The sequence below is a fragment of the Salvelinus namaycush genome, chromosome 4, assembly GCF_016432855.1.
Source record: "Salvelinus namaycush isolate Seneca chromosome 4, SaNama_1.0, whole genome shotgun sequence".
Lineage (NCBI taxonomy): Eukaryota > Metazoa > Chordata > Actinopteri > Salmoniformes > Salmonidae > Salvelinus > Salvelinus namaycush.
The window spans coordinates 79,545,590-79,570,638 of NC_052310.1; the positions used below are offsets into that span (position 1 = coordinate 79,545,590).

The 25,049-nt window shown below is 44.7% G+C and overlaps 1 protein-coding gene across 1 annotated transcript in view; it reads left to right on the forward strand.

The window, feature by feature from the left end:
- The first annotated feature begins 15,137 nt into the window (after positions 1-15,137).
- Positions 15,138-25,049, forward strand: part of LOC120046019 (pecanex-like protein 2) — a 28,620-nt gene continuing 18,708 nt past the window's right edge. The window contains exons 1-5 of the mRNA XM_038990931.1: positions 15,138-15,290; positions 19,076-19,184; positions 20,894-22,033; positions 23,597-23,726; positions 24,387-24,522. Coding sequence (XP_038846859.1) covers positions 15,138-15,290; positions 19,076-19,184; positions 20,894-22,033; positions 23,597-23,726; positions 24,387-24,522 — 1,668 coding nt within the window. The remainder of the gene's footprint in view (positions 15,291-19,075; positions 19,185-20,893; positions 22,034-23,596; positions 23,727-24,386; positions 24,523-25,049) is intronic.

Below are 25,049 nucleotides of genomic sequence, written 5' to 3' on the forward strand. Positions count from 1 at the left end.
TATGTATATAAGCTAGGGTTGTCTCAAATGTCTATAAGATTAGGGAAGTGAGTGAGGACAATGGCAACATTAACCACCGTGAATGACGGAATATTGGAGATAAGATAAGATTCTAATAATTGAACGGCAATATACCGGATTCACGGATTTTTATGTGGGGTGTTGGAAATAAAATAAATTGTCGATTTATGTTTAAAGTGGACGGCAACATAGTCCAGGGAAAGGCAGAAGAATTGGATGATAAGATAAGTCTAGGTGGTCCCTCGACGGCAATTCACTGTATAAGACATGTTCCCTGTAACAAGTGAACGGCAAAACATTGGAGATAAGATAAGATGGGTTTATGTGCACATATTACCTACGGCAGTGTTTTGGAGATAAGATAAGATTCACTGATTGAATAAGACGTGTTGGAGATAAGATAAGATTCACTGTATGATTGTTTTTGCTTTATGATTGAACTGTACGTTTTAACTGTGTCAGGCTGCTATAATAACAGAAAGTGTGGTCATGCATGTAGATTACATAACCATATATACTTAAGTTGTACATTAACCACATACTATAATCTCACATTATTTGTCACGGACACTCTAGTCTAACTAGGTAATAACAGATAAAAACAAAAATGATTAAACAAAAGATATAATAAGAAACAGGTATGTGTCAAATTGAATAGACTGGGTGGAGAGCTGTACAGAGAATGGACAGAAGAGGGCAGCATTGCCACACTCAACGGTCTCCCAGTCGACGGGGAGCCTGTTTGAATGCTGGTGACATAGAGAAAAACTTAAAACCAATTCGGAGTAGAGAGAATACATTTAATAACTTATTTAGGTTAAATTTACAGACTAATGTTATTATTGTTATGGATTGGCTGACATGCGATATAAATTTAGCGAAGTATATGGTACGTTTAAACTTTGGAGTAGAGAAAGTTGAGAAGTTGATTTTACTTATACGATAGTTTTGATGCTACTAATTTTCAGGGTACGTTGCTAGGGACAGGATGATTTGTTTTGTAACGACGTAGAACAACGTCACTAGGGGGGATACACGATTACGTTACTCGAATGGATTTGGTCATTGTTCAGGTACACTATTTTCTTTACTTCTTGCAGTATAGTTTTGATTAAGAGATGTTGATTGACGTTGTATATTCTATTCAAGATCCAACCTTTGTGATAAATTGGGTTTGGTTTATCGAATCCGTACTATTGCCTGTTGCAGTTAGTTAACAGTGATTTACAGTGAACACAGGTTGAGCGCTAGTAAACGCATATCTTTATTTGAACTATACTAATCTATTTGATAAAATTACTAAACCTGTATATTCAACATTTGATAATGATTGGCAAATCCATATATTTAACCACAACTTTGAATTTAGCATTGGGTATTATAGGAGGAACGGGATACAATTTGTACTTTCCCCACCGGGTGTGGCCGTATCAAATTATGCCAGAGAAAAATTGGTTGTGTCATTTAGAGGGAAAATGCGTACATTATGGCTTTGAGTCACTTTTCAAAAGTGGCTAAAAGTTATTGGTTTTTGTTTAGGTAACACCAGGGAATTCGAACAAGAAGTAAACGTATTCTAAACATGATCTGTTTTCATTATGGAGAACAATGACCGACCCGCAAACTGGTATGGCTGGCTGGGAGTTTTTAAAGGGACAGTACACGTTTATCACAGTTGTGTGAATGAGTTACATGAAACATCGGGGAAATTTCAAACGAATGATTTGAGGGTATTATCACAATTATTAGGTTTTGTTTTTGTAGTAAACGTTTGGGTTAAGGGGTTTCCGTGTTTCCGAGAGACAAGATAATATTGTTATATTATATGAACATACTGTTCATGGCTAACGATCCGGCAGGGAATGGATGTCAGGTCCGGGCTTATGAAGAGGAGAGATGATGATCAGGACCAGGTGTGCAGATAGCTGATGGGATACAGGTGCGGGTAATCAGAACTCCCAACTGGCTACATTGCCCGGCAACCAGACAGGGTGCGTTCCAGGACGCCGGAAAAAACACTCCAGGACAGAACACAGGCAAAAAACCGACTCAGGAAACGGGATTCGTGACAGTACCCCCCCTCCGACGAACGCCACCGGGCGGACTACCCGGAGCGCCAGGGTGGAGGCGGTAAAAGTCACGAAGCAGGTCATCGTCAAGGATCTGACGCCGAGGAATCCAACTCCTCTCCTCAGGACCATATCCTTCCCAATCCACTAAATACTGGTACCCTCGACCCCGCCGTCTGGAGTCCATGATGCGGCGCACCGTGTAGACAGGACCACCTCCGATCATCCGAGGAGGAGGAGGACGAGGAGGAGGGGGCAACAGAGGACTGAGGAGAACCGGCTTGAGGCAGGAGACATGAAAGGTGGGATGTACTCTTAGTGTAGCAGGCAACTTGAGTCGGACCACAACAGGATTAATGATCCTCTCCACTACAAACGGACCAATGAACTTCGGTGACAGTTTCCTCGACTCAGTCCGTAGAGGAAGATCCCGTGTAGCCAACCAAACCCTATCTCCGACGGTATAAGCGGGGGCAGGAATACGGCGACGATTCGCCTGGATCTGATACCGGTCAGAAACCTTAAGGAGGGCCTTCCTGGCCCGATGCCAGGTGCGGTGGCAACGACGAATGTGGGTCTGGACAGAAGGAACCGAGAGATCCCGCTCCTGAGAAGGAAACAAGGGAGGTTGGTAACCGTACAGGCACTGGAAGGGAGACATCCCAGTGGCAGATGAAGGGAGAGTATTATGAGCATACTCGACCCAGGGTAATTGAGAGGACCAAGAGGTGGGATCAGAGGAAACAAGACAGCGCAGCGTGGACTCCATCTTCTGGTTGGCTCTCTCCGCCTGACCATTAGATTGGGGGTGAAATCCAGATGTAAGACTGACTGTAGCTCCAATGGCCAAACAGAAGGATTTCCAGACAGCAGAGGTAAACTGAGGACCACGGTCAGAAACAATGTCACAGGGCAACCCGTGGACCCTGAACACCTCCCTAACCAGGATCTCGGACGTCTCAGTGGCAGAAGGCAGCTTGGAGAGGGGAACAAAGTGGGCAAACTTGCTGAATCTATCCACAATGGTCAGAATAACCGTGTTACCAACAGAAGAGGGCAACCCCGTGACAAAATCCAGGGCCAGATGCGACCAAGGTCGCCGGGGAATAGGTAGGGGGTGAAGAAGCCCAGAGCTGGCCCGATTGGTACTCTTATTCTGCGCACAAACAGGACAAGCGGCAACAAACCTCCGGGTATCTTCTCCCATGGCAGGCCACCAAAATCGTCTGCGCAGTAGCGCCATAGTCCGAGCAACGCCAGGGTGACAAGCTATCTTGCTGGCGTGGGACCACTGAAGGACAGCAGAACGAACCGACTCAGGCACGAACAACCGACCGGGTGGACCGTTACCGGGCCCGGGCTGTGTCCGAAGGGCTGCCATCACATCCTCCTCAATCCTCCATGTAACGGCTCCCACGACAACGTTCTGGGGAAGAATCGTCTCAGTCTTGGCCCCACTCTCCTCCGTCTTGGAGAACATCCGGGACAGGGCGTCCGCCTTCCCGTTCTTCGACCCAGGTCGGAACGTCAGGGAAAAATTGAAGCGTCCAAAAAACAAAGCCCACCGGGCCTGACGGGAGTTGAGACGTTTAGCCGATTGCACGTAAGCCAGATTCTTGTGGTCAGTCCAGACCACAAACGGTTGCTCCGCTCCCTCCAACCAGTGACGCCACTCCTCCAAGGCAAGCTTCACAGCGAGAAGCTCCCGGTTACCCACATCGTAGTTTCTTTCAGCTGGAGAAAGACGACAAGAGTAGAAGGCGCAGGGATGGCGTTTACCGTCAGTGGAGCTACGCTGGGACAGGATGGCGCCCACCCCCACATCAGACGCATCCACCTCCACAACGAACTGACGGGAAGTGTCAGGTTGAGAGAGAATCGGGGCGTTGGTGAATCGGCTCTTCAAATCTAGAAATGCCCGGTCTGCCTCAGGAGACCAACAGAACTTTCTGGTGCAAGACGTCAGTACAGTTAAAGGGGTGGCCACCCGGCTGTAATCACGGATAAACCTCCGATAAAAATTCGCAAACCCCAGGAATCTCTGGAGCTGCAATCTTGTACCGGGCTGGACCCAATCCCGAACCGCCCGAACCTTCTCTTGGTCCATCTTGATCTCTCCCCTGGATATGATGTACCCGAGGAAGGGCGTCGTGTGGGCGTGAAAATCACACTTCTCAGCCTTCACGAACAGACGGTTCTCCAATAACCGCTGCAGGACCTGCTTGACATGCAGAACGTGGCTAGAAAGCTCCTTCGAGAAGATGAGGATATCATCCAGGTAAACGAACACAAAAATACCAATCATATCTCTCAGAACGTCATTCACCATACTTTGGAACACAGCAGGAGCGTTGGTCAGTCCAAACGGCATCACCTGGTACTCAAAATGTCCCATCGGAGTATTGAACCCAGTCAACCACTCGTCCCCCTCTTTGATCCGAACCAAATGATAAGCATTACGTAAATCAAGCTTCGTAAAAACCGTAGCACCCTGTAAGGAATCGAAAGCCGAGCTCATCAAGGGCAGGGGATACTTGTTCTTGACCGTAATATCATTCAAACCCCGATAATCAATACACGGTCGAAGAGAGCCATCCTTCTTGCTCACAAAAAAAAATCCTGCTCCCAGAGGTGATGACGAGGGCCGAATGAGACCTGCAGCTAGAGACTCCTTGATGTAGGTCTCCAAGGCCTCACGTTCAGGTCGAGAGATACTGTATAACCGTCCCTTGGGAAAGGCAGCTCCAGGAAACAGATTAATCGCACAGTCATAAGGTCGGTGGGGAGGAAGGGACAGAGCCTTCTGTTTACTGAATACTTCACCCAACTCGTGATATGTTTCTGGAACCAGGGACAAATCAGGAGGAGCAGAGTCACTGACCTGACTGGAAACAGCAGGAGAACAGGCAGTCCTAAGGCAGTTAGCATGACACTCAATGCTCCAACTAGTTACCTTACCCGTCACCCAATCAAACGAGGGATTGTGTTCCTTCAGCCAGGGGTAACCAAGAACCAGAGGAACATGGGGCGAGGACAGAATGAAGAAGGAGATAAACTCTGAATGATTCCCCGACACCAACATCTTAACCGGTTCAGTCCTCATAGTGATCCGTGCCAGACTACTGCCGTTCAGAGTGGTTGCTTCAATGGCTTCCGGCAATTGCTCCTTGGAAAGCCCCAGCTGTTCCACCAAGTCGGCATCAATAAAGCTGCCATCGGCACCTGAATCGATAAGAGCGTTCATCTCTAAGCTCTGATCCTTATTCATAAGGGTCGCAGGAAAACGGGGTCTGACAGGATCCTTGAGAGATTGAAACTGGCTCGCTAAAATTCCTCCCAAAACTAGCGAGCCGGGCAGTTTAACGGGCGCTGTGGACAAGCGGAGATGTAATGTCCCGAGCTACCACAGTAGAAACAGCTGTTGGTCTCACGTCTACGTTGGCGCTCCTCCTTAGTTAGCCCGTGTCGCCCCACTTGCATTGGTTCAGAATCTGGTGGCAAGACCCCTCCACTAATCCCGTGTGGGGAATAACGATCAATACGTTCTGGTTCACTTCCTGAACCGAATGGTAACCGAGTTGCTGATTGATTGGATGGGCCCCACTGCTTCTCCCTCCTCTCTCGGACTCTATTATCTACCCGAATAGATAAAGTGACCAAGCTGTCTAGGTCACTAGGCTCTGGATAGGATATCAGCTCGTCCTTGAGTTGCTCCGACAACCCCTGGTAAAAAGCCGCTTGTAGTGACTCCTCATTCCAACCACTCTCCACAGCCAATGTCCTGAACTCGATCATAAAGTCTGCCACACTGCGAGCTCCTTGGCGAAGAGTGAACAAACGTTTAGCTGCGTCCTTACCTCGGACTGGATGGTCAAAAAGCTTTCTCATCTCTCCCGTGAACTCCAGGTATGAAGCCATGCAGGTCCCCTGTCGTTCCCAAACGGCTGAAGCCCATTCCAGAGCTCTTCCACGCAGCAGTTCAATAACAAAGGCTATCCTAGCCTTGTCAGTGGCGTAAGAATGGGGCTGTAGATCAAACACTAACCCACACTGCATAAGAAACGAACGGCATCTTCCCAAATCCCCTTCATATTTATCAGGCGTCGGTACCTTGGGTTCACGGAAGGAAACCGCTCCAGACACGGCAGGTGAGATGGGTGAAACAGACTGAACAAACTGAGCTGATCCTGGATTTGTGTCAAGCTAGCAGATAAGTTCTGGATTGAACCCGCTATCTCCTGTAGCGTCATCTTGTGTTGTCCCAATGTCTTCCCCTGCTGGGTAATGGCATGGCAAACGAGGTCCAGGTCCGCTGGGTTCATCCTTGGCCGGATCGTTCTGTCACGTTCTTTCAAAATCGAACCCAGAAGCAGACCAGGACAAGGAGAGTAGGAAGAAGGTGAGTATTTATTTACAAGTGAATGTGAATGGGTAGATATATCCAGGTGGCGTAGCGGGCAGCGGTGGTGAGTTGATGGGAGTAAATAGGTGGATCCAATGGGGTAGCAGAATCCTCCGACGACCAGGCGGGAATGGGGTAAATGATCCGGGTGAGTAACTGAAGACAAAACAAACGGAGGTAAGTTTAAGGCAAGCAATACGTAAAAAAACAACAAAACAAATTCTATCCAACTTGAGGCTGATACTATGGCACAACATACTGTTCATGGCTAACGATCCGGCAGGGAATGGATGTCAGGTCCGGGCTTATGAAGAGGAGAGATGATGATCAGAACCAGGTGTGCAGATAGCTGATGGGATACAGGTGCGGGTAATCAGAACTCCCAACTGGCTACATTGCCCGGCAACCAGACAGGGTGCGTTCCAGGACGCCGGAAAAAACACTCCAGGACAGAACACAGGCAAAAAAAAACGACTCAGGAAACGGGATTCGTGACACTTAGTTAATATTTCAAAGGAATACATAGTTGTTATTGACTATTATGAGAAAAAGGCAGACAGATGGGTCTACCCCGCACTGTTGAGACCTTGAAGGTTTGAGAGCAGAGTGGGGAGGGGGGACCAGGAAATGAGCAAGGTAGGCTGTGAAATAAGATAGGAGAGAAAGGGTTTAACATATACACAGATACATTTTAAAGTAGATAAGTCACTTGACAGATAATTGGTAAAGGATAGATATGAATGGACGCCCAAGCCCAAGGGACAATTGAACATGTGGAAAATGAAAGGGGCGTTCCTATATGATAATGTCATAACATAAGAATATTTTACTAATCTTACCTAAGTCATTATTTAGAGTAGGTAAGGTTGTTACCTGGCCAGAGCCAGGTATCAAAAGGGGGAGGGGTACATTGTGGTCTAGGATAGGATGGGGCCTATTGGATAATAAACAAATTAAAAAATTAAAAAATTCTAGCTAACAAATCAGATAGAACAAATGAGAAACTGTTTGTTAACCAAACCTGTATGTCCAAGATTTTATGCATTACAGGTGAATTAAAGGAGAAGGTGATTCACTCGACCTGGGGGCATATCGCACTTGGAGGGTGAGACACACTGACATTGTCGAATGATCACAGAGTTAAGGAGAAGAACCGTTACTAATAGAGTTCGGGGATCAACTCCTTAATGAAGAATTCCCTGACCCCGCCCTCTCATCACTGTGTACGTTCATAGAAGTGAAAGTGTTGCTTGATCTCTGGCTGATGATGTGTTCTCTGGGAGAGGGTGGGGCTTTACAGGACTGCTTGTAGTCCTGAGCTGTCTGATTAGGATACGATGGGGATGGTTGCCATCACAGTGCTGCCAGAGCCACCACCAGTTCCAACGGGCCAGGTTCAGCCGACCTCCTCCACCACTTCAAGACCAAGTCCCACACCATCACCTAAGCTCTCCAATCTGGTACAGGTAATAAATGTGAAAGACATCTCAGATAGTGACCAATTGGGGACTGAAACTGGTTATGAGGGAAGGGAGAATATGTGGTTGGCCTATATGAGATACACAGCCAAAACACTTCATAGAAAGGACTGTGTCGTATGTGGACATGCTAGACCTATTCTGGCTGCTCACCCATTTGCCCTAAGCAGTGGGAAAGGTTGGATGTGCATATTGGAAAGTTTCTATTATAATAAGCCAAATTCAACCCTGTGTAAAACTCTGAGTCTTGTGTTCCCAGAAGTCCCTCCCCACAAGACACCATGGGGGCTTAAGGCATATGGGGGAAATTACAGCTGTATCACTGGTACAGGTAGGGGTATAGACTGTGGGAGGCTCCCTACTACTGCCTGCATCACTAATGTCACTATTAACTAGAGGTGTTGCTGATGTATGGTGGATGTGTGGACCTGCCAGGCGGTTGACCCCCATTTTGAAAGGAGATTGTCAGGGCAAATGTGCTTTGGCCAGTCTGATAACACCATTAACTATTATTGAAGTTACAGCTAACCAACTCCTGGAAGCTGCACATGACACAGAGGCTCGGGACCAACCCAGGAGACGGCAGAAACGTGACGCTCCTTGGTCCGAGGGTACAGATAACATCCACACCAACCTGTTGGGGTCCCAATAGGGGTCCCCCACGAATTCCAGACATTAAACAGGAATGATGGCCTGTGGCATTTATTGCCCATTATTGGCCCAGCTATTGTTGATGCTAAGCAGAATGCCTGGATCAATTATATCTACTATAATCAACAATGATTTGTTAACTACACCCACACTGAATTTATGGGGATGGCTGAACAATTGGATGCCACCTCTCGAACTAGTAGACAAAATAGACTAGCACTAGACATGATTCTGGCCAACCAGGGGGGTGTTTGTACAATGTTTGGAGAACAATGTTGCACGTTTATCCCTAACAATACCAGTCCTGATGGGAGCATTTCAAAAGCTCTGAGCGGGTTGGAAAAGTTATCTGTGGAGATGAAGGGTCTTGCAGGTGTGGAGGAGAGTGGACTGTTCTCCTGGCTGGGTGGTTGGTTTGGTGAGTACACTGCATTGATGGTTACTGGATTTCTGACCGTAATAATTGTATTTCTTATATTAATGTGCTGTGCTGCATGTATTATCCCATGTTTGAGGAAATATTTTACAGATGTTGCGCACGCTGCAGTTATGATGCCACTGCTTGCTCACGGGGGGATGCTGAGACTGCCTTGACAGAGGATGATCCATGGTTTGCTATAAAAAATAGAAATAAAAATGTGCTTATTTTTAGTTTTAATTCATTATTTTTTGCTTCACAATATATCTTTGTAATCTTTTACCCTGTATATTGTCCTACCTTATGTCAAGGTTTAAATTTCCTGGGTGGGAGGTAGCCAACCTGGTACCTGTTAGGGGTAGCAGGGTGGACTAGATGGTTTTTATTTTCTATACAATAAAGGTGTGTTTCTTTTAAACTTTGTATTCTGAGATCAAAAGGGGGAATCGAAATTTCTATGTAAAGAGATCTATGAATAACACTGTTCTCCCTAAGAAGGTTATAAGTTCCTGGGTGGTAACGAGCCCACCTAGTATATGGAATAGGGATGAAATGTTTATTGTTTGTGACACCTTACAGGTGTCAAACGGGGGAATAAAAAATAAAAAATAAAAAATGTCTATGTTAATCAAAAATGTTTATGTTGACACCTTTTAGGTGTCAAACGGGGGATTGTGGGGTTTTTATAAGGTTTTTTGACATGCTTAACTAACTATAAGCTAGTAGGGCTTCTTATGCATTAAAGTTTGAATTGCTGACTCTTGTGAACCTGCATTTTCCATTGTTCTCACTTTTACCAGTGCTCAGGGCCTAACCATGAATATCAGCCTGAAATGTGTGTGTGTTAAAGAGAGCGCTGTACTGTGTGAAATATGTGTGTGTATGCCACAAATGTATCAGTCTGAAATGTGTGTGTTAAAAAGGGCGCTGTGAAGCTGTACTGTGTGGCCGAGACTGTGCTAATCTTAGAGAGACACAGGAGGGGGGTGAATCAGGAGACTGCTGACCAGACAATAACAGATAAGCTATACACACGAAGAACATATGTGAGGTTCTGAGTAATACTATAACACACGTGATTGAATATTAGCAACTATATCATATGTGATTGAATACTATAATAAACGTGATTAGTAACTGTATTAAATGTGATTGAATATTAGCTAACTGTTGGCCTGGGCGCCTGGATGTCTGTGTGTGTGTGCTGGAAGTAACAGTTAGCTCAGATAAGAAGCTGGGAAGCTGTAGTTAGCCTTGAGCGAGAACAGTGGACAATGTATACAGGTGCAGATATCTCAGACAATGTTATAAAACTGTCTGACCCCAGTCTCTGGGGTGAAGGAGCGTAATCTACACAGCAACAATGAAGGGACACCAGAAAGCGCAAAGAAGCTGGGACCAGCTTATGTGCCAACATCAACGATAGGCTGGGTGAGTCTAAACCACGCCCAGTCTCTACTCTGACAGGCCGGCTCGGAAGCGGGAACTAATCTCTGTCACGAGTATAATATACTATCTTTGTCAGGAACAAGTGTCTTCTCTGTTCCACCCTGCGGGGTGGTGCAGTGAACCCGTATATACGAAAAATGTATTTGCCATTTATTAACTTTTGAATTAAACAATTATTTTAACCAAGTTCAGGTGTACTATTGTTCCTATCTCAGTTGAACTTTCGCAACCCTAACAGTATCAACATCACTAAGGAATTAACATGGTCCGCATACACTGTACACCCACACAGTTGTGAAGTGTGCACGTCAGTTCCTTTTTCCCCTCAAGAGGCTGAAAAGATTTGGCATGGGCCCTCAGATATTCTATAAGTTCTACAGCTGCACCATTGAGAGCATCTTGACTGGCTGCATCACCGCTTGGTACTGCAACTGCAAGGCACCCATCCATAAGGCGCCACAGAGGGTGGTGAGTACGGCCCAGTACATCACTGGGGCCAAGCTCCCTGCCATCCAAGACCTCTACAAAAAAAAAAGAGGAAGGCCCAAAAACTTGTCAAAGACTCCAGCCACCCTAGCCATAGACTGTTCTCTCTATTACTGCACAGCAAGCATTACCAGTGCACCAAGTCTGGAACAAACTGGACCCTGAACAGCTTCTACCCCCAAGCCATAAGACTGCTAAACAAGACTGCTAAATAGCTAATCAAATAGCTACCCGGACTACCTGCATTGACCTTTTTTTGCACTAACTCTCTTGTACTGACTCTATTAACACACACTGGACTCTACCCACACACTCACACATAGTTACACTGACACCACAACATACACATACACACACACTACATATGCCCACACGTGCATAGCACGTGCAGACATGCATACTGACGCCATACTCACGCACACACTCACAGACACATTCCCACTCATCACATATGCTGCTGCTACTCTCTATTATCTATCCTGTATCCTAGTCACTTTACCCCTACCCATATGTACATAGCTACCTCAATTATTCATTATTCACTGTGTATTTATTCCTCGTGCACATTTCTATTTTATTTTGTATCTTTATCTTAACCCTGCATTGTTGGGGGCCTCCTGAGTGGCGCAGTGTTCTAAGACACTGCAGTGCTTAAACGCGTCACTACAGACCCGGGTTTGATCCCAGGCTGTGTCACAACTGGCCGTTTCCAGAGACACATGAGGGGCGAAATTTCCTTGTCCCATCGCGTTCTAGCGACTCCTTGTGGCTGGTCGGGTGCCTGCAAGCTGATTTCGGTCGCCAGCTGGAAGGTGTTTCCTCCGACACATTGGTGCGGCTGGCTTCCGGGTTAAGTGAGCAGTGTGTCAAGAAGCACTGCGGCTTGACAGGGTCGTGTTTCGAAGGACGAATGGTTCTCGACCTTCGCCTCTCCCGAGTCCGTAGGGGAGTTGCAGTGATGGGACAAGACTATAACTACCAATTGGAGAGAAGAAAAGGGGTAAAAGTACAAAACAAACAAAAAAATGCATTATTGGAAAAGGACCCATAAGTAAGCATTTCACTAGTCTACAACTGTTGTTTATGAATACAATTTTATTTGACATACTGTACCTGGAGTTGAACCCAGTCATTCATACCTACAAATGGCTTCAAAACGGCATACATAAAAGTATATATTGTAGGCATATCTCATGGAATTTGGGTGACTTGTCAAAGACTCCAGTCACCCAAGTCATAGACTGTTCTCTCGGCTACCGCACAGCAAGCGGTACCGGAACACCAAGTCTAGTTCCAAAAGGCTCCTTAACAGCTTCTACCCCCAAGCCATAAGACTGCTGAACAATTAATCAAATGCACTATTTACATTGACACCCCCTCTCCCTTTGTTTCTACACTGCTACTACTCGCTGTTTATTATCTATGCATAGTCACTTTACCCCTACCTACATGTACAAATTACCTCGACTAACCTGTACCTGTACCACATTGACTCGGTACCGGTACCCCCCCTGTATCTAGCCTTAGTATTGTTATTTTATTGTCTTATTTTTATTTTTTTTTATTTTTTTATTTTTTTTATCCCCTTTTCTCCCCAATTTTCGTGGTATCCAATCGCTAGTAATTACTATCTTGTCTCATCGCTACAACTCCCGTACGGGCTCGGGAGAGACGAAGGTCGAAAGCCATGCGTCCTCCGAAGCACAACCCAACCAAGCCGCACTGCTTCTTTAACACAGCGCGCCTCCAACCCGGAAGCCAGCCGCACCAATGTGTCGGAGGAAACACCGTGCACCTGGCCCCCTTGGTTAGCGCGCACTGCGCCCGGCCCGCCACAGGAGTCGCTGGAGCGCGATGAGACAAGGATATCCCTACCGGCCAAACCCTCCCTAACCCGGACGACGCTAGCCCAATTGTGCGTCGCCCCACGGACCTCCCAGTCGCGGCCGGCTGCGACAGAGCCTGGGCGCGAACCCAGAGACTCTGGTGGCGCAGTTAGCACTGCGATGCAGTGCCCTAGACCACTGCGCCACCCGGGAGGCCCTTATTGTCTTACTTTTTATTTTATTTTTACTTTAGGATATTTAGTAAATATTTTATTTTTAACTCTATTTCTTGAACTGCATTGTTGGTTAAGGGCTTGTAAGTAAGCATTTAATGGTAAAGTCTACACCTGTTATATTTGGCGCATGTGACAAATACCATTTTATTTTATTATTTTACTTCGTATATACATTACCAGTCAAAAGTTTGGAGACACCTACTCATTCCAGGGTTTTTCTTTATTTTTTCTATTTTCTACATTGTAGAATAATAGTGAAGACATCAAAACTATGAAATAACACATCTGGAATCATGTAGTAACCAAACAAGTGATAAACAAATTAAAATATATTTTAGATTTTAGATTCTTCAAAGTAGCCACCCTTTGCCTTGATGAAGGCTTTGCACACTCTTGGCAATCTCTCAACCAGCTTCATGAGGTAGTCACCTGAAATGCTTTTCCAACTGTCTTGAAGGAGTTTCCACAAATGCTGAGCACTTGCTGCTTTTCCTTCACTCTGCGGTCCAACTCATCCCAAACCATCTCAACTGGGTTGAGGTCGGGTGAGGCCAGGTCATCTGATGCAGCACTCCATCACTTTCCTCGGTCAAATAGCCCTTACACAGCCTGGAGGTGTGTTTTTGGTCATTGTCCTGTTGAAAAACAAATGATAGGCCCACTAAGTGCAAACCAGATGGTAATGGCGTATCGCTGCAGAGTGCTGTGGTAGCCATGCTGGTGAAGTGCCTTCAATTCTAAATAAATCAGAGACAGTGTCACCAGCAAAACACCCCCACACCATCACACCAACTTCTCAATGCTTTCCACCGGTCTAATGTCCATTGCTCGTGTTTCTTGGCCCAAGCAAGTCTCTTCTTATTATTAGTGTCCTTTAGTACTCGTTTCTTTACAGCAATTCGACAATGAATGCCTGATTCATGCAGTCTCCTCTGAACAGTGTATGTTGAGATGTGTCTGTTACTTGAACTCTGCGAAACATTTATTTTTGTACTGCAAGATGAGGTGCAGTTAACTCTAAGGAACTTATCCTCTGCAGCAGAGGTAACTCTGGGTCTTCCTTTCCTGTTCTTGCCATAATATGGACTTGGTCTTTTACCAAATAGGGCTATCTTCTGTGTACCACAGAAGGTTCAAATGCAATCAAATGATTGGTTCAAATGCATTAAGAAGGAAATAAATTCCACAAGTTGACTTTTAAGTAGGCACACCTGTTAATTGAAATGCATTCCAGGTGACTACCTCATGAAGCTGGTTGAGAGAATGCCAAGAGCGTGCAAAGCTGTCATCAAGGCAAAGGGTGGCTACTTTGAAGAATCTCAAATATATCATATATTTGGATACGTTTATCACTTTTTTGGTTACTACATGATTCCATGTGTGTTCTTCGCTATTATTCTACATTGTAGAAAATACTAAAAATGAAGAAAAACCCTTGAATGAGTAGGTGTGTCCAAGCTTTTGACTGGTACTGTATATTATAGACATTATGTAAGCCTATTATTATTATTATAAGAACTCATGCGTTAATTTTGATTTGCATCACTGCAAGGCTACTGTCATTGACACGTTCCACGAATTAAGCCGCGCAAAAATGCACGAAATTTGATGAAATGCATTATGTACATATATGCACGAATTGTATGTGAGACTGTGTTTATGCTTTATATTCAATCATCAGGATAGTACTTTAAAAAAAATATATATATATTGTTTATATAATGTTCGTCCCAAAGAAGTGAAAAACATTTCATGATGATTTACAGTCAATTTTAAATGGGAAATTACGTCAATAACCATAAGGTAGATTCAATTCGATTCAGGATCAGCTCATAAACCGCATATGAGTGTTAGTGATGCAGCACTGTATAACTGCTCGTGCTCTCTCAGGATCTGCGCATCTTGGACCCACGAACAGAGGATTAGAGACAGCCGTCCACCATGTGAGACCTGACATTCGGATAGAATGATGCAGCGAGTAAATCTCGAATGATAGTTTGATAGAACCTGAAGGCCTAGATTTTCAACATGGTAGAGGCGTAATAAATGGGCTACATATGCATTTGTACATCGTTTGTAGAATCCATCGCATTTGAGGAGGATGGGCTCGCAAATGGTACAAACTTTGCGTCAAGGGGTTTGGGCATCATTGACCGGAGGATGGTACCATGACCCGGACCAGAACAAATTCAATAACTCCTGTCACCTCTATTTGTGGATGTTCCTTCTGATGTTGCCACTATTACTACATTTGGTGAGTAAATTAAATCGAAGGCCCAGATCTTGTGTAGTCTAGGCTATAAGGTTTTAGTGCGCCGCCGCATCACGAAGAGCCCTTTTAGTTAAAACAAACACGGTTCTCTTGGAGAAACATTCCAGTCTCATTTTTTATTTAGAGCGATATTTTTATCTTCATCACTGAAACTTTTCCGCTTATTAATTAATTAATTATATTGGCAGAAAATGGAATTGTCGCATTTGGGACGTATGTCTGCCAGCCACAGTGATGAAAAAGCAGAGAATTCCAGGCATTGTAACACTGACTACACAGCGTTCATAAAGACAAGCGGCAGCACAGCTAAACCGTCTCTCTCTTTTGGATGTGATAGTAAGCCTACAGCAGGCACTCATTCGCATTTGAGCAAATTAGTGTCTAGTAGGCCTAGGTGAATGCTGTTTGGGTTTGGTTTAATTTAGTCAAGATAGCCTATACAATTATTTCGGGCACCAGATGTGGGCTCTTTAATGTGTCCCTTTATTGCCATCGTAATGGAATTGCATCTATTATCTTGCAGAAATGCTATACACTTATCAGACCTACTGTGTTTCAGAATAGTACCTCTTGTCTGCTTAAATACATGAGTGGTTTCAATTAGTAAAAAACCCACAAAGCTTGTTTCATAGTTTATTTAGAATTAATTTGATAAAAAAACGTCCAACAACATATGAACTGTTCTGAAGACCAAAAGCCTCCTGGTTATTTGTGCAGATGTTAAAGTGATGGAGTACTGCCATTGTTATGTAATGGTGTAATGTTGTCTCACGCTAACCACTTTCAAGCAGATTAGTTTTGTCCTCTATTTCAAGTTCCTATTTTATTCTCTATATCATAGAATGTGAGATTGTGCCACTTCATAAGGGCCAGAATTTCTATTCTCTCGATTTCTCAGAAAATAGTTCTAGAAGTTGATAGGTCGACTTGTCGAAAGACTCTTCTCAGAATGTGGCTGAGGAGCCAAATGATCACATTATATGGGTGGAGCATTGACTTCTCAATCAGATCATCCATAGGCAATAGTTTTTCAGTATCGCCTTTGGCTGTTTGAGCATAATGTTACATACAGTTGAAGTCGGAAGTTTACATACACATAGGTTGGAGTCATTGAAACTCGTTTTTCAACCACTCCACACATTTCTTTTTAACAAACTATAGTTTTGGCAAGTCGGTTAGGACATCTACTTTGTGCATGACATAAGTCATTATTCCAACAATTGTTTACAGACAGATTATTTCACTTATAATTCACTGTATCACAATTCCAGTGGGTCAGAAGTTTACATACACTAAGTTGACTGTGCCTTTAAACAGCTTGGAAAATTCCAGAAAATGATGTCATGGCTTTAGAAGCTTCTAATAGGCTAATTGACATGATTTGAGTCAATTGGAGGTGTACCTGTGGATGTATTTCAAGGCCTACCTTCAAACTCAGTGCCTCTTTACTTGACATCATGGGAAAATCTTTGGCGATGTCATCTACAAAATAGCCTCCAACACTCTACTCTGCAAACTGGATGCAGTCTATCACAGTGCCATCCGTTTTGTCATCAAAGCCCCATACACCACCCACCACTGCGACCTGTATGCTCTCGTCGGCTGGCCCTCGCTACATATTCGTCGCCAGACCCACTGGCTCCAGGTCATCTATAAGTCTTTGCTGGGTAAAGCTCCGCCTTATCTCAGCTCACTGGTCACGATAACAACACCCACCCGTAGCACGCGCTCCAGCAGGTATATTTCACTGGTCATCCCCAAAGCCAACGCCTGGTTTGGCTGCCTATCCTTCCAGTTCTCTGCTGCCAATGACTTGAACGAATTGCAAAAATCGCTGAAGCTGGAGACGTATATTTCCCTCACTAACTTTAAACATCAGCTATCTGAGCAGCTAACCGATCGCTGCAGCTGTACATAGCCCATCTGTAAATAGCCAATCCTATCTACCTACCTCATCCCCATATTGTATTTACTATTCTGCTCATTTGCACACCAGTATTTCTACTTGCACATCATCATCTGCGCATTTATCACTCCAGTGTTAATTTGCTAAATTGTAATTACTTCGCTACTATGGCCTATGTATTGCCTTACTTACTCATGCCATTTGCACACACTGTATATAGACTTTCTTTTTTTCTATTGTGTTATTGACTGTAAGCTTGTTTATTCCATGTGTAACTCTGTGTTGTTTGTGTCGCACTGCTTTGCTTTATCTTGGCCAGGCCACAGTTATAAATGAGAACTTGTTCTCAACTACCTTACCTGGTTAAGTAAAGGTGAAATAAAATGTTAAAAATTAAAAAATCTGAAGAAATCAGCCAAGACCTCAGAAAAAAAAATTGTAGACCTCCACAAGTCTGGTTCATCCTTGGGAGCAATTTCCAAACGCCTGAAGGTACCACGTTCATCTGTACAAACAATAGTACGCAAGTATAAACACCATGGGACCATGCAGCTGTCATACCGCTCAGGAATGAGACGCGTTCTGTCTCCTAGAGATGAATGTACTTTGGTGCGAAGGCGCAAATCAATCCCAGAACAACAGCAAAGGACCTTGTGAAGATGCTGGAGGAAACAGGTGCAAAAGTATCTATATCCACAGTAAAATGAGTCCAATATCGACATAACCTGAAAGGCCGCTCAGCAAGGAAGAAACCACTGCTCCAAAACCGCCATAAAAAAGCCAGACTACGGTTTGCAACTGCACATGGGGACAAAGATCGTACTTTTTGGAGAAATGTCCTCTGGTCTGAGGAAACACAAATAGAACTGTTTGGCCATAATGACCATCATTATGTTTGGAGGAAAAAGGGGGAGGCTTGCAAGCCGAAGAACACCATCCCAACCGTGAAGCACGGGGGTGGCAGCATCATGCTGTGGGGGTTCTTTGCTGCAGGAGGCACTAGTGCACTTCACAAAATAGATGGCATCATGAGGCGGGAAAATTATGTGGATATATTGAAGCAACATCTCAAAACATTAGTCAGGAAGTTAGCTTGGTCGCAAATGGGTCTTCCAAATGGACAAAAAACCCAAGCATACCCCAAGCATAAAGTTGTGGCAAAATGGCTTAAGGACAACAAAGTCAAGGTATTGGAGTGGCCATCACAAAGCCCTGACCTCAATCCTATAGAAAATTAGTGGGCAGAACTGAAAAAGTGTGTGCGAGCAAGGAGGCCTACAAACCTGACTCAGTTCCACCAGCTCTGTCAGGAGGAATGGGCCAAAATTCACCCAACTTATTGTGGGAAGCTTGTCGAAGGCTACCAGAAACATTTGACCCAAGTTAAACAATTTAAAGGCAATGCTACCAAAAACGAATTGAGTGTATGTAAACTTCTGACCCACTGGGAATGTGTTGAAAGAAATTAAAACTGAAATAAATCATTCTCTACTGTTGTTCTGACATTTCACATTCTTAAAATAAAGTGGTGATCCTAACTGACCTAAGACAGAGCATTTTTACTAGGATTAAATATCAGGACTTGTGAAAAATGTAGTTTAAATGTATTTGGCTAAGGTGTATGTGAACTTCCGACTTCAACTGTACATTACATTACAGCCTCAAATAGCTCCTCTGGTGTTAAGTACACCCAAGATGAAGGTTTATGTTTCAGACTTCTTGTCATATTATTGAGGAAAGGGTGGGATGCACTCTGCTCAATGTGATGAAGAAGAATAAGAAGTATTTTTGAATAATTATAATTTTTTGGTCAAGATCGGAGTTTTGAGATATTGAGGGAGTTGGTGTGTTCTTTCCTCAGGCTCTTCCGCCCACCTCCATGGCACTTAGTATATACTGCACCTCAGTCACCATTTTCTTCATCACCATAAAGATGGTCAACTATCGCCTCCATGTGATGTTTGATGAAGGTGACGTTGTGACCCCAAGCAGTCTCTCTGATGTCATCCAAGGTGCAGAGAATAAAAGCAACACCTCAGATTCATGTCTTCCAGCTAAATTAAGGTGAGCATGTTTATAAAAACAAAATGTATAACCAATATATTCCAAAGTATATATAGTTTGAAGTAGTGCTTTTGTCTTGAAAAACATGTCATCCTTTGATAAAGGAACTACCACAGATGACCACATACTCTCTACATCTTTCCAAATAGGAAAAGCAGCACGGTTCCTGACAGTGTTGCCATGACAATGTTGACCAGAAACAGGCCGAATCCAGTCATCCAGGTTACAGTAAAACAGACAGAGACGGACCCTGGGTTGATTGGAGTGGTTAGTGTACCATTTTAACTACTCTTGAGCTACATTCTACCACTTGTTATACTGAACTAAAATATAAATGCAACATGTAAAGTGTTAGTCCATGAGCTGAAATAAATGTTTCATGAGCTGAAATAAAAGATCCCAGAAATGTTCCATTCACACAAAAAGCAAATTTCTGTCAAATTTTGTGCACAAATGTGTTTATATCCCTGTTAGTGAGCATTTCTCCTTTGCCATGATAATCCATCCACCTGATGGCTGTGGCATATCAAGAAGCTGATTAAACAGCATGACCATTACACAGGTGCACCTTGTGCTGGGGACAATAAAATGGCCACTCTAAAATGTGCAGTTTTGTCACACAACACAATGCCACAGATGTCTCAAGTTTTGAAGGAGCGTGCAATTGGCATGCTGACTGCCAGAATGTACACCAGAGCTGTTTTCAGAGAATTGAATGTTCATTCAGAATTTGGCAGTACGTCCAACCAGCATCACAACTGCAGACCACATGTACCCACAGCAGCCCAGGACCTCCACATCCGGCTTCTTCACCAGCGAAATCATCTGAGACCAGTCACCTGGGCAGCTGATGAAACTGAGAATTATTTCTGTCCGCAATAAAGCTCTTTCGTGGGGAAAAACTCATTCTGATTGGCTGGGCCTGGCTCCCATGTGGGTGGCCCTCCCATGTTGGTGGCCCACCCATGGCTGCACCCCTGCCCAGTCATGTGAAATCCATAAATTAGGGCCTAATGAATGTACTTCAATTGACTGATTTCGTTATATGAACTGTAACTCAGTAAAATCATTGAAATTGTTTCATGTTGTGTTTATATTTGTGTTCAGTATATATTATGGAATAGACATTTTTTGTTGTTTAATGAGCACCATTTTCCCCCTTTTTCTTTCTACCATCATCCATATCTCTTGCCCTTACAGGAGTGCCCAAAATCAGAAAACTTAAAGAATACTGAAGGTACTGTGCGCTCATATGTTTTTAAAACTGGTCTGATTCCCCCTATAGCAGGAAATGTATTTTCTATTCTCAAATCTCACTGTGAGAATGAGATGTTCTTCCTGGAATGCATTGTATAGATGTAGTGATACATTGAATAGCACTCTTTATGCTAGTCTAGCACATTATTCAAATTCAAATATGCTCAGATAAGCATGCCATCAGCTTCCAGTAAATGTTGTCTCATCATGTTGGTTTTGCAAAGTGTTGCTGAGAAGATCAATATCCTTTATTGTTAGTTAAGAGCAGAAATTGTAACGACTGATATGTCATTTTTTTGTATTTATGAGTCTAAATTCCTGTCAATATGCTCTTTGTAACATAGTGTATCTGTTGCAGCCCAGAGTGACAGTATCCCTGAGGAGAAACAACCAACAGAGAGCCTGCAGCATGAGGAGGAGCTCTCCCCAGAGGACCTGTCTAGCCCCAACCCTGACCAGGCCACCCCTCTTCTGCTGGGGGAGCAGAAGCATGTGGCTCATAGGGAGATTGCTGATGAGGGATTGCTCTCCTCCAAGGGGAGTGATGAAGAAAGAAGAGAGCAGAAGGAGCTGGAGAAACAGCCTCAAAAGGACCCCAACAACAACTCTCTAGAGGTCATTCAGGAGCATGATGACCCCCTCCCACCTCCTCCTCAGAATGACCAGCCAGAGGAGACATACTGCTCGGACGAGATAGCTGTTGTCTTGGTTGACAACTCTGGGCCATCAGACCGCCTGGACGAGAACGACACAGTCAAGATCATCATCACAATGATCTGTGATGCCCAGACGGCTGCGGAGCTGGAGGAGTCGGTCAAACAGAGCATCCTGGAGTCTGCCCAGGCACAGATGGTCATCGGCCACCATGGAGGGGCTGCTGGCGACTGCCTCATCAAAATTTCAAATCTCAAATATCAAAAAATTCCTGTTATCACCTTTGACTCGCCTGAGGATGATGAACAGAGCGGTGCAGAGAATGAAGGGGAACCGTTATCTGAGGTTGACCCTGCTCAGCTGCAGACTCCAAGCCCAGACGGCCAGATCACCAAAGAGTTGATGAGCTCTGACTCTGCCGCTCTGGACTGCCGGGACTTAGAATACAACAAGGCAGACCTGGAACACCCCACCCCCCTGTTGACCACAGCCGACAACAGCTCCTCTGGCATCGACGTCCACTCCCACCCTGATGAGAACGACCCTCCAGACCTCAATGTGGATGCAGATGGCTTCCTGCGAATCCCGTCTACGTTCAGGAAGTACGGCCCGGGGGGCAGGACACACGTGCGAGGCCTGAGCATGGATAGTGGGAAGGATGCAGTCCTCATTGCGGACAGATCACAGAACAGACAGACTACCATGACCTCGTCTAAGTCAGACCTGGAGGCCAAGGAGGGCCAGATCCCCAACGAATCCAACTTTGTGGAGTTTGTGTCGCTGCTGGAGTCCATTAACCCACCAGAGGAGGCGACAGAGGAGGGGGACAGAGCCGTGAAGGAAGGTGAGTTAAGCCATATGCATGGTTTCCTGTCTTTCCTGAAATGTATCTTCACGGAGGGTTCTTCATATACAGCGCATTCGGAAGTATTCAGACCCCTTGACTTTTTCCACATTTTGTTAGGTTACAGGCTTATTCTAAAATTGATTACATCATTTTTTTACCCTCATCAATCTACACACTATACCCCATTATGACAAAGCAAAAACACGTTTTTAGACATTTTTGCAAATGTATTCAAAAAAATATATATACTTTTTTTTTTAAATACAGAAATCAGCCAAGACCTCAGAACAAATATTGTAGACCTCCACAAGCCTGGTTCACACAGACCCTTTACTCAGTACTTTGTTGTAGCACCTTTGTCACCGATTATAGCCTCAAGTCTTCTTGGGTATGACGCTACAAGCTTGGCACACCTGTATTTGGGGAGTTTCTCCTATTCTTCTCTGCAGATCCTCTCAAGCTCTGTCAGGTTCGATGGGGAGTGTCACTCCACAGCTATTTTCAGGTCTCTCCAGAGATGTTCGATCGGGTTCAAGTCCGGACTGTGGCTGAGCAACTCAAGGACATTCAGAGACTTGTCCGGAAGCCACTCCTGCTTTGTCTTGGCTGTGTGATTAAGGTCTTTCTCCTGTTGGAAGGTGAACCTTCGCCCCAGTCTGAGGTCCTGAGCGCACTGGAGCAGGTTTTCATCAAGGATCTCTCTGTACTTTGCTCCGTTAATCTTTCCCTTGATCCTGACTAATCTACCAGTCCCTGCCCCTAAAAAACATCCCCACAGCATGATGCTGCCATCACCATGCTTCACCGTAGGGATGGTATTGGTCAGGTGATGAGCGGTGCCAAACTGAGGAGTGGCTTCCATCTGTCCACTCTACCATAAAAGCCTGCTTGGTGGAGTGATGCAGAGATGGTTGTCCTTCTGGAAGGTTCTCTCATCTCCACAGAGGAACTCTGGAGCTCTGTCAGAGTGACCATCGGGTTCTTGGTAACTCCCTGACCAAGGCCCTTATCCCCCGATTGCTCAGTTTGGCGGGCAGCCAGCTCTAGGAAGAGTCTTGGTAGTTCCAAACTTATTTCATTTCAGAATTATGGAGGCTACTGTGTTCTTGGGGACCTTCAATGCTGCAGACATTTTTTAGTATCCCTCCCCAGATCTGTGCCTCGACACAATCCTGTCTTGGAGCTCTACGGACAATTCCTTCGACCTCATGGCTTGGTTTTTCCTCTGACATGCACTGTCAACTGTGGGACCTTATATAGACAGGTGTGGCCTTTCCAAATCATGTCCAATTAATCAAATTTGCCACAGGTATACTCCAATCAAGTTGTAGAAACATCTCAAGGATGATCAATGGAAACAGGATGCACCTGAGCCCAATTTCGAGTCTCATAGCAAAGGGTCTGAATACTTATGTAAATAAGGTATTTCTGATTTTCTGTAAGTGGCTCTGGATAAGAGTGTCTGCTAAAATGTAACTAACATTTTAGGAGAGAAGCTATTGTCTCTGTGTTTTAATCATTCTTTACTGGTAAAATTGAAAAGGGAAGTTGTTTTTTCAGAGGACGTCACTGACGCTGACACAGAGACAGAGTGCCAGCAGGAGCGTCCAATCCCTCCCAATACTCTGGCCACAACAGAAACCCTCCACACCATCCCTGAAACACGGATCCCCATTGTGTCTCCAGACAGGTAAAACTTTTCAAATGTCTCTTTGATATAAAAGGCCATCATCACAATTGACTTTCTTTTGTTCTTTAATCTGATCTTTATTCTAAATGAATAAATGTTTTGATCGTTGTACAGTTTGTCCTCTACTCTCAGTCCCCAGACAGACCAGGATAAAGAGCCAGACTACGACTCCCTGCCTTCCCAAACATCTCAGACAGAGAGCTCCATGCTCCAGGTCATATGCAGACCAGAGGCCACTAACAAGGAGGAAGCCTATACTTTCCATACAGTCCACAGTAAGTGCAAAATGTTGTGGTGTGACGTAAATTCACTGAAGACTGCAAACTCGTTACAAACCCTGGATAATGTATTAGTGAATTGTCTGTGCTAATATTGCCAAGCTATTGTATAACATATGTGACTTATGTCACATCAGGTAGGTGTTTAAAACTTGAAGTTCTGTCTGTTCTCTATTCAAGGAGACAGACCTCGTAAGCTGTATGCTGAGAGAGCGCTAAACCTACCCCTGGGAGCTGAACTTATCACAGGCAACATGTGGTGCAAATTTTTATTTGATATGTAATATTTGTATAAAGTTCTTGTTGTGTTCTATCCATATTTGACATTTTAGTATTTTAAAACTTCATGTGTCTTTACATGTCGTCCTTGTCGTGTACCCAGTGATCTCCTGTCCACTTCCTCCAACTCGGAGTACCAGGACGAGCTGGCGGGCCCACACACAGACTGCCCCTTCCAGCGCCGCATCATCCCTGCACACAGGCTCCGGCCTCGGAGAACGTACTCCGAAATCTTTCAGGTGACCACACCCCTTTCTCCCCCTCCCTTCTTCCCCTCCACTCATTCCTCCTCCCCTTCCCCCTCACAAAATCTTCCAAGTGATGTTACACATCCTTCACCCCTTCACCCCCCCTCCCCTCCCCTCTCCTCCCCACTCCACCCATAAACCACTATTCGTCCCAGACAGTGGGCGCAGACAGCCAAGGCCAAGCAGTGGTCTGACTCAGCACTGCAAATCAGAGTGCTGGCCATTCATCACACTATAGCAGGGATTCAGCCACGGGCTGATTGTTTCTTGAGCAGATGGTCAGCAGGCCAGAACATAATTACAAATAATTTGTAGACTGCAAATTGACCGCAAGAAGCCCAAACAGATATGATATTTTACTAAAACATTATAATTTCAAACCTTGCTTCAAACCCGCCAGCCACCAGTTGGGGGATCCTACACTATAGTGACTCTGTGAGCAGAACAGTATCTGTCTGCCTGGCTCAGACATCACATAGCTCACTGTCCCTCTCAGCAGCTAATTCACAGTATATGGT